General features: G+C 32.6%; 2 protein-coding genes across 7 annotated transcripts in view; both read left to right on the forward strand.

Moving 5' to 3' along the window:
* Positions 1-5,172, forward strand: part of LOC117182780 — a 9,274-nt gene extending 4,102 nt beyond the window's left edge. The window contains exons 4-7 of one of the 3 annotated variants that reach the window (XM_033375889.1): positions 3,522-3,658; positions 3,797-4,165; positions 4,353-4,515; positions 4,823-5,172. In XM_033375889.1, coding sequence (XP_033231780.1) covers positions 3,522-3,658; positions 3,797-4,165; positions 4,353-4,515; positions 4,823-4,955 — 802 coding nt within the window. In that variant the 3' untranslated portion in view covers positions 4,956-5,172. The remainder of the gene's footprint in view (positions 1-3,521; positions 3,659-3,796; positions 4,166-4,352; positions 4,516-4,822) is intronic. The other 2 variants (XM_033375896.1, XM_033375904.1) reach the window with 2 other exon arrangements.
* Positions 5,173-15,760: 10,588 nt separating this feature from the next.
* The window catches only part of LOC117182804, a 28,870-nt gene continuing 28,380 nt past the window's right edge, over positions 15,761-16,250 (forward strand). For 3 of the 4 annotated variants that reach the window (XR_004468338.1, XR_004468337.1, XM_033375922.1), the window contains exon 1: positions 15,763-15,942. The gene's annotated coding sequence lies outside the window, so the exon portion shown is untranslated. Of the gene's footprint in view, positions 15,943-16,250 lie in introns of all 4 variants that reach the window. The other variant, XR_004468339.1, reaches the window with a different exon arrangement.

A 16,250-nucleotide genomic window follows, 5' to 3' on the forward strand; every position in this document is an offset into this window, starting at 1 on the left:
ACAACAGGATTATTCTGGGTACAGCACATAGAGTTGCAAATGGAAGAGACCCTCTTCTTAAAATGGTCAGGAATCACGAAGAAGTGGGCAAAGGAGCATTTTGTACAAAACAGCGGAGGAGGCTGCTGAAACACTCGGACTTGACTTCAGTATTAGGGGTGAGCAAAATGAATCAAATCTTATCTATCTCGATTACTCACTCCTGAAAGCTCGGATTAAGAAAGCACAAGAGAAAAACTTTCGTGAACAGCTCCTCGATAAGAGGATGCACGGTTTCTTCCACAGAAATGTGAAGGATCAGTCAATGTCTTGTGAGCTAACGTTTGCTTTCCTTAAATCGCCCGGATTGAAGTCTGGTACAGAGGGTTTCATTTTTGCATGCCAAGACGGTGTAATTTCCACCTTAACATACCGTCGTCACATTTTGAGCCAAGACATTTCCGATGATAGTTGCAGGGCCTTCATTCAAAGGCACAATGCGGCACTAAGAGTACTTTATTACCATCTCTGTCACTCCTACGGCATTCACCTTAATATCGCTCCTCTAAATGCTCCTAGGGAAATTGAGTCAATTGTCGAGAATGGGAAGTGCCGTATATACTGGAACTTTATATTCTCGACAATTGTTTCTGTTGCTCACTCGAGGCCTGACATGGTTCTTCTTGACTTCGAGAAGCGAACCATGTTCGTTATCGAATTTTCAGCACCAGCTGACAAAAACATCATAGCCAAGGTGAATGAGACGAAAGAAAGGTATCGAGACCTTATAAGGGAGTTGCAACGATTGTACCCGGGATATTCTGTTAAACTGATCGTCCTTATCATCGGCGCTCTTGGAGGTGCCAAGCTTTCACTTGCTAATAGCCTAAAAAGTATCCCTGCGTGTCAACAATATGCTAGAACACTTGCGGGAAAAATGCAGAAGGCGGTTGTCCTTGGGTCGCTCCGTGTTCTTAGGGTCCACGAGGCTTTTGCTGGATCGTCGTATTGATTCCTTTACAGACTGTAACCACCTATCTCACGGTTGTGAGACGTGGTTATGGCTGAAATTTTACCGCGATACAATAATATAAATAATAAAATATTTTTTTCTATTACAATTTTATTAAATAAAGAAATCTTAAATGTGACATTTTTTTAATCAAATAGACTTTGAAGCGAAGCTAAAATATTTTAAAATTTGTACAGTCACTCTCAAATGAAGACCATTACCGAATATTTTTTAGCTTTGGCAACACTCAAAATAATTTAAAATTATTTTTCGAAGTGTTTTAATAAATCCATATTAAAATTAAATTATTAGAATTAAGAACAAGGAAATTTAAAATAAGCTGCGCTGAAACATGTATCATTTCAATAAATTTATATCAACATAATTCATAATCTGCATGAAAATTGAAAGATACTGTTTCTTATTGCCTTGTTCTTATCATTTCTTTTTCTTCTTCCTTTTTACGATTAAAGAAAAACTAATGCGCATTTATATAGGGTCTAATACAGGAACCTATGTAAGTTCCTGTATAGGCAGTGGCGGATTGGAATGGAGCGCAGCCGGGGTTTCCCTGCTGCGCCCCCTTGGTTGGCGCCCCCTAAGCCATGCCAAGGCGCCCCAAAAAAATTATATTGTTAAAACAAATAAATATATGTTAGATTGCAATGGAAAGAATGCGAAAAATATCAAATAATATCCACGATTTACACTTGTACTCCTATAAGTAATACCAGTAATGTAAAAAGTGTCCTCTAATTTCTTCTCACACATATTATTCTAATGAAATTCCCTAATGCATGTTTTGGATTCTCGTTAATATATTGATTTTTAAATATTTTAACTTTCGATGACGCCTATACGTACCTTAAGGGATTTTCCAGATCAACTTATTTATGTAAAAAGTATGACTACATTTCGGCTTACAAATCTGAAAGGGGGCAACTCATTTAATTTTTTACAAAATCGCGACTAATTATCGGCTGTATTTAATTGTTTTAGTAATTGTTAAGTTTAAATTCAATTTTTATATTAAAATTACTACTTATTAGTCGAAATTTTCCCTAATACAAGTTATTATCTTACATTTCAAGAGTTCGGACCAAAGGACATATTTCATTATTATGGAAATAGTAAAATATAACTATATTTTGCTATAATTTACTGTAATTTGGTTATTGCGAATTAACTTTTGTTAAAGTTCCTTCGGCTTTGACGAACACATTCTCATCGCGTAGCTTGTGCTTCGCCCTCGATTTTTTCCAAAATGCGAACTTTTCTACATTACGTTCAACACTATTATCTCACATACATATTAAATTTATTTTTTCATCTCGGCCCGGGATTGCTTATTCAGTTATTGCAAAATAAAGTAGAAATTTTTTTTATAATGAATAATTTAATATTTTTGTTCCTAATTTTGCTATAAATATTATTCTCAGTTATCCCGAAAAATGTATCATTTCAATCAATTTATATTAATACAATTCATTATATTCTTCTATTTATTATTTTCGTAGTTTGTGTATTTTGCCCCAAAAATTCAATTTTTGTGTTACTTTTTGTGTTGTTTTCTTATGAATAAAGCATAAATTACGCATCCTATTAAAACGTGATTAACCAATTTGTATTTTTTTTAATGCGCCATTTTTTCTAATTTATCTTTTTTTGTAACTTGCCTAGTTAGACCACGAAACAGAATGTTTTATTTTTAATTATTTTTTTTTTTAATCAAAATTTGAAGTCCTTTATAGTCCTTTATAGTCCTTTTTAGTTTATACTCCTTAGAAACAGTTTTTCCTTTTATCCAATGACCTTTTTTTAGGAGTCGCCCCCAGTATTGGATCTCTGAACTAAAAAAGAAACCACTTCTAAACCACCGCTTTTTCAGTATTCGAAATATGGTTTTTTGAAATATCTGAACTAAAATATAAACCACTTCTAAACAAACGCTTTTTTAGTATTCGATATATGGTAAACAGGAATTAGTTATACCTGAATTTAAAAAAAAAACTATTTTCAAGCTCCCGCGGTCGAATAATATTCTAATATCCAAATATCCAAATATGCAAAATAACATGGGCTTAGCGCAATGTATTTAAAACTAATTCAAAATTAATTAAATTACATTAAAACAGTTTAATTCATTCAAAGACATTCAAATGAATTCCACTAAATAATCAAATTAAGTCAACGTGAAGTCAGTGAAATAAAGGTTTTAACGTGCGTTTCTAAGTTTAATATAGGAAAATACAAAAATGTATGATTTCCGCGTCATCAAACGCAGCCTAAAAAAATTCGATTTAACTGAATTCCAATAAATACAAGAAATTAAAGAAAAATGAACGTTCTGATAGTTGAATACATTCGACAATAAAAGTTTCTGCCAATCTAATCGAATTTGATGAAATAAAAAAGAATTCAATGAGACTTAAAGGAATTAAACATTAATTCTGAACTTAATTCTAGTGAATTCAACCTTATCATTAAAATAGATTTAACAAATTACGCACATCACTTAATTTTTTCTTAGAATGCTTTCGAAAATTTGGAGCTGTCAAGAGGATGTTATAAAATGGTGTAAAAATTCATCAATAAAATTGTACGAAAGGTGGATAAAAAATAGAAAGATATTCACTGGGTGTCAAGATAAAAATGACACTGCTACAGGTATTTATATTATTCATAAAATTACTAGTATATTTTTTGTGGAATCAATTTTATATACCAATTTTGTAGCAAATTTTTACTAATTGGTTACACAATTATTACATTTTTTATTAATTTTATTTTTTTATTTCATTATAGATACACGATCTGCAATACTGGATGTGGCAAAAGGGCGATTCAACTTCACCATTCCAGAATTATTACGAATTTGTGAATCGAAAGGAATTAATTTAAGAAAAACTACCCAACATGCAAATTTTCATGTCTTTGACCTTTTTATGTCTTGTAGTGTAAAAAAGAATTTCACAAACTCAAAAGCTTTTCCAGATGAAGTATTCAATTGTGTACGAAAACATTGCTACTCAAATTACACTTTGCAATCCTCATTTGAAAGAATTATAGATTCTATTCAGTTTTGCTTTCATGATGCGGACAGAATAAATTTTAAGGCTAAACGAAACTTGGCTCAAACAGCTGTTCAGGCATTCTGCGACAAAATGCTAATGGGTGAGTTTTATTTTTTTTAAATTCATATTCACGTATAAAAATCAATTAAATAATTTAATGTACTATATTTGCACCAAAGTTATAAAATATATGATTTAATTTTTAATGCAATTTATGATAAATAAAAAACAAAAATCCAAACACTTTTATTAAATTCGAGTATTGCAGTATATAGGCAATTGAGTAGATATCAATTTTTTCTATTTAGGAGAATTGGCATTCAGGGATCCTGCAGGCACTTTCAGGAGTTTGGAAAACTGTTACGAAAAACTTGAGAAGCCAGAAGATGAAGTGTCGAATTTTTTTGTCCTGCTAAGTATTCCACATGTTTATACAGAAAAACAGTGCAGGTGAATTTTCTTATTTTTCAATGCTTTTCTTAATTTGAATCACGAAATTTTTTATTTTTTCAAGTTTATAAAAAATCATGAATTTTAATTAAAGCTAGATATTCTCTAAGAATGCAACAATATTTGTATGAAAAGTAGTTTTTCAATAACATATTCTGCGCACAAAAATTTTCCACTGACAATCTGATTTTCTAATGACTGGAAAACATTGACAATTTAAAAAAAACAATTAAATTTATTGAAATATAAGCACTTACTCATAAATAATGTAAAACTTTCATTTAGTAACTACAATTATTAATTTCAGATATTATGCTGGGCTTTTTTCTTGTGCACAAAACGAATTCAGCAATTCTAGCAATGAAACGAAAGCAGCAATTGAAATTGTGAGATTAAGACTATCGAATTGTGGACCCCTGATACCTACTTCATTCACATAAGATTTGTCAACAAATTGATGGAGGGTGAAATGGTTATCAATTTTTATTTTTAAAAAATAATGAAAGTACGTGAGTCACGTTATAAATAGTTTTGTATTCTTGAATATTATCAAACAACGAATTGTCTAATAATGGTCCTCATTTTGAAATTTGAATTTGTACATCCCACAACCCTGGTAGTCTATAATAAAGAATTCTTCTAATTTAAAATAAAAAATGTTAAAAATTATACTCAGCTATATAGCTATATCTGCATAAATCTCAGAAGAAGCATATATTTGTGGACAACTAAATTTATTTTATAAAAAAAATCGCAGTTAACCTAGGTACTGATATTGTATTCTGAAATGTTCTTTAAATAGCGCGGACGTTGGAGAAAAGCTAAGATTCGGGAGACAGCGGTTCATTTTTAGAACTAGAAAGAGCAGATAGAATGTTGATGATACATTTTACAATTATTGAATAATAAAAATAAGAAATTAAATAAAGGTTATTTATGCTTATAATGCATTGAGCGTGGCCAAATAACGGTAAGGTTAAACAATTGCTTGATTTGGAGCAAAAAAAAATTCTCAAAGAAGAACCTTTTTTCACTGCACGGGATATATGCGGTGGAAATTTGATCTAAACCCACTTTTTTCGATAAATACCTTTTTAAACTATTTAGTAAATGTTTTATACTCCACAAGATAATTGTAAAAACCCTTTTTTGAAAATCTAAAATGAGTCTTAAATTCTGCTTATTCTTTCTAGTTCTGATTTTTTCACCACACGGCGAAATGGACGAACCCCATTCCCAATACCCATGGAGAGTTTGCTAGGCCTGACTATGAATGAATGAAATCATTGGAGCACCTTAGTGCTGCGGCAAAAACGCCTGAGTATCTGCACCACTCCGGGAACTCCCACCGCTGCCACCCTACTGCAAACCCTTCTCTAGCGTCCACAATGGAAAAATTCAAAGATTTGAATTTTTCACGGTTGCAAACTATTCTAAGTTAATATTGTAAGTGAGTGATAATCTCATATCATCAGGGCTTAATTCAGGTACAGACAGTTTCATTTTCGTGTGCCAGGAGGGTATCATTTCCACCATAGTATACCGTGACCGCATCTTATGTCAAGAAGTTCCCAGCGATAGGTGCAGAGCGTGTCATGCACACGATGAGTACATAGAACACAGACTATCTAGGTCCATCCACTAAGCGCCGCCACCAAGGAAAATTGAAAAATGGAATACGCCATATTCTTGGCCTTTTTTCGTTAATTTTATGCAAAAAAAATTTTTCTCTTCTCTTTAAACTTCCGAAGAAAAGGTGAAGGCAGTAGTGCGATGTCCACTCAGCGCCGCCAACTATGAAAATTCACTAAAAATCATTATAGCGAGATGAACCAGTAGGGGAGATTTTCTTTTTTTTCTGGCTCTCCGATGACATATAATAGGTTTCCCAAAAAACTACTTCTTAGTCGTAAAAACCACCCCTCATGATTAAAAATGTTCTAAAAGTGTAGGAAGAAAGCTTAAAAAACGTAAAGATGTTTCACAAGTTTAAATTAATTACTTAAAACTCCAAAATTTATCCTTCTTATAATTTCCCCCGAAAACAACCCTTCCACGTAAATGTATGTGGCGGAACTTACATATACTTATTTTAAACATATCAAAACAATAATATTTAGCAAACATTGATAGCGGATACTTTTTTTTTTACTATTCGATATACTATAAGACATGTCCCAAAAAAATACATACAAGAAGCTATATACCTACCACTCGTGATAAAAAATGTTTGGAAAAGGGAAAAACCTCATTAAACAATGTAAAGATGATTTGGAACTGTCAAGTAATTACTTGAATCTTGAAAATTCCCCCTTCATTATAATTTTCCCAAAAAGCTACCCTTTCACTCGAATGTGTGCAGCAGAACTTATATATCATCTTTCCATTGTTCAATGTGGTTTGTCCTCTTTTAAAATGCTTTTATTGACTTGGGGTGGGCATGTTTGACTTCGGGGTGGTTTTAGGGGCACGTATCATGTGTAATCGAAGAGCAAAGAAAGATAAAAAAAAATAACCACTAACAATGTTTTCTAAATTTTATTATTTTTTATGCTTTATGCGGACATATATAAGTTTCACTGCATACATTCACGTGGATGGATAGTTTTTTCAGAAAACTATAATAAGGAGAACATTTTTAAGAGTCAAGTAATTGATTTGAAGTTCTAGATCATCTTTACATTGTTCAAGGTGAGTTTCCCAATTTTAAAACGTTTTTTCAACTCAAGGTGTAGATATTTATGAGTTAGGGGTAGTTTTTGTATTATATTATGTCCTCAGAGAGTATAAAAGATTTAAAAATATCTACTAACGGTGGTTTCTGAATTTTATTATTTTGAATACTTTTTACATACATATATAAGTTCCACAGCTTTAATTTTATTTTTGTAATGCTTTTTGCATACCTATATAAGTGCCGCTGCATACATTTAGGCGGAAGAGTAGTTTTTTGTGAAAATTATAATGAGGCGGAAATTTCCAAGGGTTACTTTGGTATTCTAAATCATGTTCAAGGTGAGTTACCCACTTTCAAAATGTTTTTGATGACGAATGGTAGACATGTATGACTTGGAGGTAGTTTTTTGGGGCACGTATTATACTTTACCGGTGAGCAAAAAAAGCAAAAGTAACCGCTATAAGTATTGACTGAACATAATTTTTTTTATACGTTTAATATAAGTATATGTAAGCTCCGTTACACACATTTACGTGAAAAGGTAGTTTTCGGGGGAAATTATCAGAGGGATAAATTTTGGAGCATTAAATAATTAATGTAAAGTTCTGGAACATCTTTACGTCGTTTAAAGTTTCTTCTTACATTTGTAGAACGTTTTTGATAACGAGGGGAGGTGTGTACGACTTAGGGATAGTTCTTCTCTTCTTTTCTCTAATAATCTATCTCATCAGAAAGCAAAAAAAGAAAAAAATATCCCCTAATCGTTCATCTCATAATAATAATTTTTAGTGAGTTTGTATAGGTGGCGGCGCGGAGTGGACGTCGTGCTAGCGACGCCATCCTTTTCTCGGTAATTTAAAGAGCAAAAAAAATTTTTGTTTAGCATACAATTTGCAGAAAAAAGCCAAACAAATATGGTGTATTTCATTCTTCAATTTGGCTTGGTGGCGACGCTAAGTGGACGGACCTATACTATTTGGGTGTTCCGCACACTCAGTAATTACGTATTTCTACAGACATAATGCGGCCCTAAGAGTGCTTTATCACCATCTTCGTTGCTCTTACGGCGTTGGCAGCGACACTGCCCTGCCGAAATCTCCGAGGAAGATTGAGTCAATTCTTGAGCGAATTCGCGGCTCCGGCCGACTTTAACATCACTGCTTAGGAAAAGGATAAGGAGGAGAGGTATCACGACCATAAGGGAGCTGCAATGGCAGTACCAAAAATATTCAGTTAAAGTAACTTCTGTTTATTTATCTTCCTTGATGCGAATAAATTTTCAAGATATACTAGACAGAATATAAGAATTTTTTAATTACCGTTAAGTAGAAAATAATCAAACAATCATTAAATAATTCATTTTACACTCCGCCGTTCTTTTGGGTCATACGTGACCCAGGAGATATTTCAAGGTCCAATTTTATAGGGATGACAGAATTTTTGTTAAACAAGTAAACATTAAAAAAACAATTGAATGATAAAATAGAAGATCTGAATAAATAAATTAACATTTATTGTAGAGGAATATTTAAATATTATGAGTGTTCAGTTTTCTTCTGTACATCGATGTGACCACAGCAAAGATTATCGAAAACTACTTTGAGAAAAGAATCTCTTTTTCTGCATGCAGAAATATTGTAAATTTTGTTGAAGAGATTTTCATTTAATTTTCTACTAGTTATTTTATTAGAATCTATTACATATAAAAAGCTTTCAAATACATGAGATAAAAAAGTATAACGGCAGTTACTGAGACACTTTTTATTTATGAGTAATTCGAAATGGCAATTATTAATATTAATAATATATAAAATATAAATGAATATACATAGTTCTTACAAATAAATATTGTTTATGAAATATATATTCTGCGCGTCAAGCTAGGTTCAGAAATCCCCTGCCTTTTATTAATTATTACTTGCATCGTATAGAAAGTAAATTGGTCCAATTTGCCAATCAAACGCGAATTATGAAAAGGTTGCTCAGTCAGTATATGAACAGCCCTGCACCAAACGAGTTTGTCTTAAAAAATTTATCCTTAAAATATTCATATATAAAGTAAAATGCGAGCTGCAAAGAAGTTCGTTAAACTTGCCTTCTCTAGTATATACTTTTGGACCTGATACCCTAACACCACTGTTATACTGAAAGGTCCAATATTATATATGCAGGTCCACACACATCGCTTGAAAAGATAGAGTTTAGGTTAAATCCACTAGCAGCAGAACACGCTCCATTTGTACGGCTACTACAAAAAATTAATGATTTGTCATAACTTTTGTTAGAGCGAAAATTTCTTTATTAAATAGTGGTTTGTCATACAATTTGATTTATCCAAATTTTCATTTGCCATTATTAGGGCAATAATTAAACTAGGATTAATAAAATCAATGTCCGAGATCAACTCTAATAAAATAGATAGACGTGTAAGAAGTGCCAGGGCAAACTTGATGATTTTAGAAGTGAACAGGAGCACGAAAAAGACGGAAGTGGAAAAGGAGTTGATAAAAAGGAGAAGAGCGGTGATTTGGTCTTATGAAAGTGAAATCACTGAAGGAGAAGAGGTAGTAAAGTATAAATTAATGCGGAAAATAGCACTTGTTAAATGATAGGTTATTTTAATTTACCGAACAGAAAGACCGAGAAGGGAGACACCTGGTAGGGGAAGGGAAGAAAACTGTGCCCTTGACTAAAGAGGCAAAGTTAGAAGACCGGAACTAAGAGAAACGGGGGTGGTGAAATTAATTGTAAAAACGATTTGTGGTGGTAAGGCTCGAAGGAAAATAAAAAGATGAGCGGAAACATCAACAGCGTTGAGGAAGTATTTGGTGAAGGGATTGCAAGAGAGGGAGTTGGAAAAAGTGAAAGCAGCAACATATCTAAGGAAAGAAAAGAAAGAGTTTAGGGCCAAGATGGAAAAAAGGAAAAATAAAATTTTGATGTTATACTTCGGCCGAAGCACAGGAGCGGGTAAAGAAAAGGCGCGGGAAATTGAGAACAAAAAGGAGGAAAAACGTATGAGGGGTTGTGACGTCGGATGCCTGACGGGTGAGGAGGAAGAAACATAGAGAAACCAAGATAACTGAGCGCGACAGAGTGGAAAACGGAGAAAGAAGAAAGAGAGTGGTGAGGATAAAATGTAAGAGTGCTGGGCGGTGGAAGCATGCTAAAGTTGAGAATAGCGGAGAACAGAGCTAAGATACTGAGAGCAAGTGTAAAACTGAAGGGCTCTTGATTATGGGTGGAAGAGGATGCAACGGAAAGAGAAGAAATAGTACAGGACTGGCTGAGCAAGGAGAAGGCGAAGCTTGCGGCCGATGGATTTAACGTTCGAACAGAAAAGCTAATGGCCAAAATAGGTGACACAATTTGGTGCTGGAATAAGGTGAAGAAGAAAGCAGAGAAGAACAGTGAAATGTAAAGTGTGGTGGATGATGTAATGAACAGGGAATATGACAAAAAGAAGAAATGTGGAGTGCTAAGGATTAAGCAAAAGCAGGGTGTCTAACGGTTCTTCCAGTCTATACTTGGTTGAACCTGCAAACGGACGCGAGTAAACATTTTTAGTCCAGTTGCTTATTGATTTCTGCCCGAGTCGCATGCTCGAGGTGCGTGCGGCCTGCTCTGCCATTTCGAATTTTACATAGCGAACTTCCATCTGAGTTGCATGCTCGAAGTGCGTGTTTGACGCGCTGTTGATGGTTTTATACGTGTGTACGTGAGTTAAAATGGGGAAACGTCGAGTCACCAACCAAAATTGCACGTTTCAAGATGTGTGGCTTGATAATATTAGAAGTCCAGAATTCTCTCCATGGCTTGTATATTCAACAATGGGTTCATCTTTTGCATATTGTAAATTTTGTAACTCGCATATCAATATAGCTACTATGGGAATATGCGCTGTACAATCACATGCGAACGGATCGAAGCACGAGGGGCTTGTATATAACCATGCGATAAGCCTAAAATTTCGTGATTCACTAACAACATCGCAACCCTCAAAAGTGTCGTCGCAACCAACAATTGCGTCCGCCTCAGCGCTCACCTCGGCGCCCGCCGATCTCATTCCAAAAATTGCTTTTAAAAATGATGACAGTGTGGTCAATCGATGAGTTCGATAGGTCATTACGTAAAAAAAGACGGCGTGACGAAAGCTGAGATTATCTGGGCACTCAATCATAAAGATAAAAAAAATCTGCACGTTGTTCCGGTGAAGAAAGTGAATTATTTTATTTGATGTTCTTTGACAGTGATATCGCTAAAAAGTATCAATTAAAAAGGACAAAATAAGTTATTCGATAACCTATGAATTGTGACCACATTTTCCAGACATACTCTCGAATATAGTGCGGAATTGTGAATTTTATACTGCATCATTTGACGAAAGTTTGAATAAATTTGCAAAAAAGGACAAATGGATGTGATATTACGTTCTTGGCCAGAAGGAAAAATCAATGTCGAAAGTCGGTATCTGACTTCGACCTTCTTACAACGCGCTACGGCTGCTAAATTGTTTGCTGCTTTCAAAGGTGAGGCGTTAGAAAAACATGGGCTCCATATAAAAAAATTTCTACAAGTTTCACTGGATGGGCCTAATGTCAATAAAAAAATTTTGAAAGACCTCGCAGCTTATTTAAACGTAAGTGAGGATGCTCCACAATTATTAAATATAGGGCATTGTATTTTACATATTGTTCACGGGAGGTACAAAACTGCGCACAAAACAAGCAATTGGAAAATGGATAAATTTTTACGATTTATGTATTATCATTTTTACAAGTTTTCAAGTCGCCGTGACGCATCTACAGAATGTACTCAATCTGACCTTTTCCCGGAAAAATATTGCGCTACGAGGTTTCTTGGAAATTCCAAAGCTTTGAAAAGAGTAGATGATATGCTTGATAAGGATGTTCAAAGGACGTCAGTAAGCTCAAATCAGATAAAAATGAAGATAGTAATGACAAAACAAGTAATGTTGCAACTATTAAAGAGTTTTTGGCAAATTTTTTTCTCAGGTCAAAAATCCGTTTCATGCTTTCAGTTATTAGTGAATTGGAGCCTTTCCTAATGAAGCACCAAACAGATTGGCCAATAACACCTTTTATGAGAAGTGATTTATTTATCGTGAATAAAGACATGATGAGTCGTTAAGAAGACTATTTTATCTACAGTAAAAAGCATGAGAGATTTACAAGAAATCGATTTGACTCTTCAATCAAATCTTTTGCCTGCTTCATCAGTTCATATAGGAATTTAAAATAACACATCTATTTCAGCATTGCGGAAAGAGAAAAGAATTACAGATTTACACATTATGCAATTTAAAAATAAATGCAGGGCATTTATGATCAAAATTTGTCAGATATTTGTGCAAAAAGCACCGCTCTCGTCAAAATTGTTACAGGGAGCTGCTTGATTATCACCTCACTTGATGTTGAATGAAAGAACGGCAAAGAAGCGTGTTGAACTTGCACTTACACAGTTGGTCGAAAAAAATCTCTTTAATGCAATCGTGGCTGGTAAGGCACAAAAAGAGTACTGTCAATTTATTTATTTTTTTTCAAAAAGACGGTCAAAGAGAAATTGAAAATGTTCGATGTTAGTAAAGGTAAACTCGATAAATTTATTATTTGAACTTTTCTCTTGGAACAAAAACAATCAGATATTTTGAAAGAAAAAGCATCAAGAATGAGAGCAGCTGAACAATTGATCGAAATAGAATTGAAAAAAGGAGATTGAAAGAAGAACATCAGCAAGAATTAAGCTTATTAAATGAATAAGAAGCTAAATTGAAAAAAATATCGAAATAATCTATATTTTATGTGTTCACTTGGACTTGAAATACTTTAAAATACATATTGTACTGATAATAATTATTTGATCAAATAAGCGTCTTTTTTGTTATGCAGTAAGAAATAATGAGGAATAAGATGTATAGAGATAAATTAGATGAAAAATGTCAAAGGTCAAATTTAGGGAACCAACTTTTAGAAGTCAAAGGTAAGAGTTATGGGTCACAGGAATGAGTTCTGAACTCAGACTTAAAATGTTAAAGGTATTAAGTTTCTTGACCAGGTTATTTTCAAATGAAGAAAATTGTTAATTTTTTCGTTCTGCTAGTGCGTGATGTGTGTTTTTTTTTGAATAGGTACATCTTTTCCCTGCAATCAAAAGCGCATTCTGTACATAAAATTGTAAAAAATTCCTCGTTATCTTAGTAGGACTACTAAGATAAACATGATGTTTATCAGTTAATAACTTTGCATTTTTAATATGGTAACTAAAAATTTAACTCAACATAACCTTATCTAGAAGAAAAATTTACATTATCTAAATTAATACGAGATGATAAGGATTTTTTCTACAACTACATGTACTGAAGGGACTTCTTATCGAAGGGTGAAAGTTCTTTTAATAAAATATCATACGGAAGAGTAAATAAAAAAACTCTTAAATCTTCTTCCTTCAGATTCAAAATGTCAGAGGTCCAAGTTAAGGAGTAATGGGTAAATGAATATTAAGATGACCGAAGATTCCAAAAAAGTTAATATTATGGGCAAATTGAAATGTAGGAAAATATCAATTACATCAACTGAAATTTCAGAGGCCCTGGCCTGAAAAACAATAATGTTGGGAAATAGCAATTGGAGAATACACAAAAATAATGTGATGCATAATTTTTGGTTAATCATTATATATATGGGAAATAAAAATTCATAAAACTTGAAAGTCGTGTGAAGAAAAACCCGATTAGATATAAATGATGTCAATTAAAATTATGGAACGTGTCATATTTGTATACGGTTAATTAAAAACAGCATTAATCCATTTAAATAGCAAAGATGGTGTTAGAATATGTATACTATTTTTTAGGCATATGTTAAATATTTTGTAGAGCACTTGCATCTTTTGACTATGGTCTCCAGCTGGATACGCAGAAATGTTAAGACGATGACGTTGTGAAATCAAAGCTTACACTTTTATTGAGCCCAGTCAAACTTTATGTTCACCCGAAAGGCCGCTTAAGCGATTATCAAGAGGTATTTATTTAAAAATGGTTGAAAGTAGTTTGCAAGATGTATTCTCTTGGTAAGTATTTTTTAATATTTCATTAGAGGTTTAACAAGTTCGAAAATATATTAAATGTTCAATCACCTTATAAACAGTAAATCTGTTTAAATTAAATTATAGGTTAATTGACGTGAAATTGTGAATTTCACAAATAATTTATTCAATTTTCTTTGTTTTTAATTTATTCAGATCACTCCAATAATGTTGAACATGGTGATCTGTGTATTCTTGAATTTGCAAAGAAACGAGATATGTGTGCCCAAAATTTTAACAAAATTAAAAATATTCTACCACTGGTCTACACTACTGATGACTGTACGTTTCTAATTTGAATTGTGTGTCAATTACTGGATTACTTGATATTTTTAATTGAATAAACATTAGAAATTTCTTGGCCAGCGAATCTAAAAAATTATTCAACTGTCTGGACGAAGCAACGAGTGTAAAAAGTTGTACAGACATTATGAGAAGAAAAATACAATCTCTCAACAATTTGGCCTACTACGACCTCTAAGGGTGTACGAATAAAAATCCGGAGATTAATTTTTTTAATGATAATGAAGAAATCATAAATAAGAAAACGGTTTTCAAAGAAGAAAACCTTAATTGGTTCCCGATTAGAAAACTCGAATTTGAAGAAAAATGTGAACTGAAAGGAAGACATTTCTTCAATAATCTGGAAAATAGTTTAGCAGAATCTATGATACTTGCTATAAGGAAAGAGTTCAGAATAACCTTGACAGAAAAGCTTCATGAACAAACGGATAAAGAACAAATTCTTCCAATTGTTAATAAATATTGCTACAATAATGTAAATATAAAAAAATCTTTCGTAAAAATGCTTAATGCTGAGCAAAAATGTTTGGACGAAGAAGACCACATCGATAAAAATGTAAAGGAAGAAATATTCAAAGAAAGCATCAATGTTTTGGACTAAAAATTGAAAAGTAGTAAGATCATTTTTGTTTCGTATTGGCATTTAAAGTTTCATATCTTTATAAACAAAACATTTGCCACTTCTCCATTCTTCAATAATTTTCTATGGTTCAAAGAATGATATCTATTTCACTAATTAGAAATCTAATTTTAACTTGCAATCTATCAATTTTTATTTATCCAAACAAATTCGCAGCTTAATTATTAATCTAAAGAATCGACTCCTCCTATGTAAAATTTAAAAATTCGTCATGTCAGTTCATAAGAAAACAGCTAATGTTCCCTACAATAAGCTATGCCAATTTAATGCTTTCCTAGTAGAATCAGTCGAAATGTTATGATTTATTTTTCATTTTTAGCTCTGTGGCTCACTACTAGTGACATGAACTGTTTTCATGATTTTGGAATATCTTTCAAAGAAGCTATGTGTGATAAGCAATCAAGAAAGTTGTCTGTTCAATTTTACAACAATTTTCCATTCCCATTTCTTTCTTCTGCAAAAGAATGCAAATTCGTATTAAATAACAATATAAATCAAAATGCCGCGGCGATTACTATAGACATATTCACTATAGGTTTATTTGTTTATGTCCATGTTATGATCATTTTGCTACCTCATAGGTGTCGAATAAATTTTCTTCCTCATAGAGGAAGTCTTTTTTCAAAAAAAAAAGTTGACGCACTTTCAATAATTTTCAAGGTTATGTTCCTGTCTTACGGAAAATTAGACAAGCCATTAAAAGGTCAATCAATATGTTCTATCACAACCAACAACTTCTCATCTTATATATAGTATCATTCTATTCCGTGTGTCAAAAAAAATTCCTATATAATCATGGTTAACATTTTTTTTATTCCGTTAAAGCCACGAAACAAAATTTCTAATCAAATAAAAAAATATTCTAAAAATTATAATCTAGTTGGAAATCCTACTTGACTTGAAAATCAACTAGGGCTACAATTCATCAAGTTATGACAAAAATTATCATAGTTCATTTATTTAAATAACTTAATACAAATTTCAGCTAATTTTTAAAAATAATTAACATTT

The sequence above is a fragment of the Belonocnema kinseyi genome, chromosome 1 (assembly GCF_010883055.1).
Source record: "Belonocnema kinseyi isolate 2016_QV_RU_SX_M_011 chromosome 1, B_treatae_v1, whole genome shotgun sequence".
NCBI classification, from domain to species: Eukaryota; Metazoa; Arthropoda; class Insecta; order Hymenoptera; family Cynipidae; genus Belonocnema; species Belonocnema kinseyi.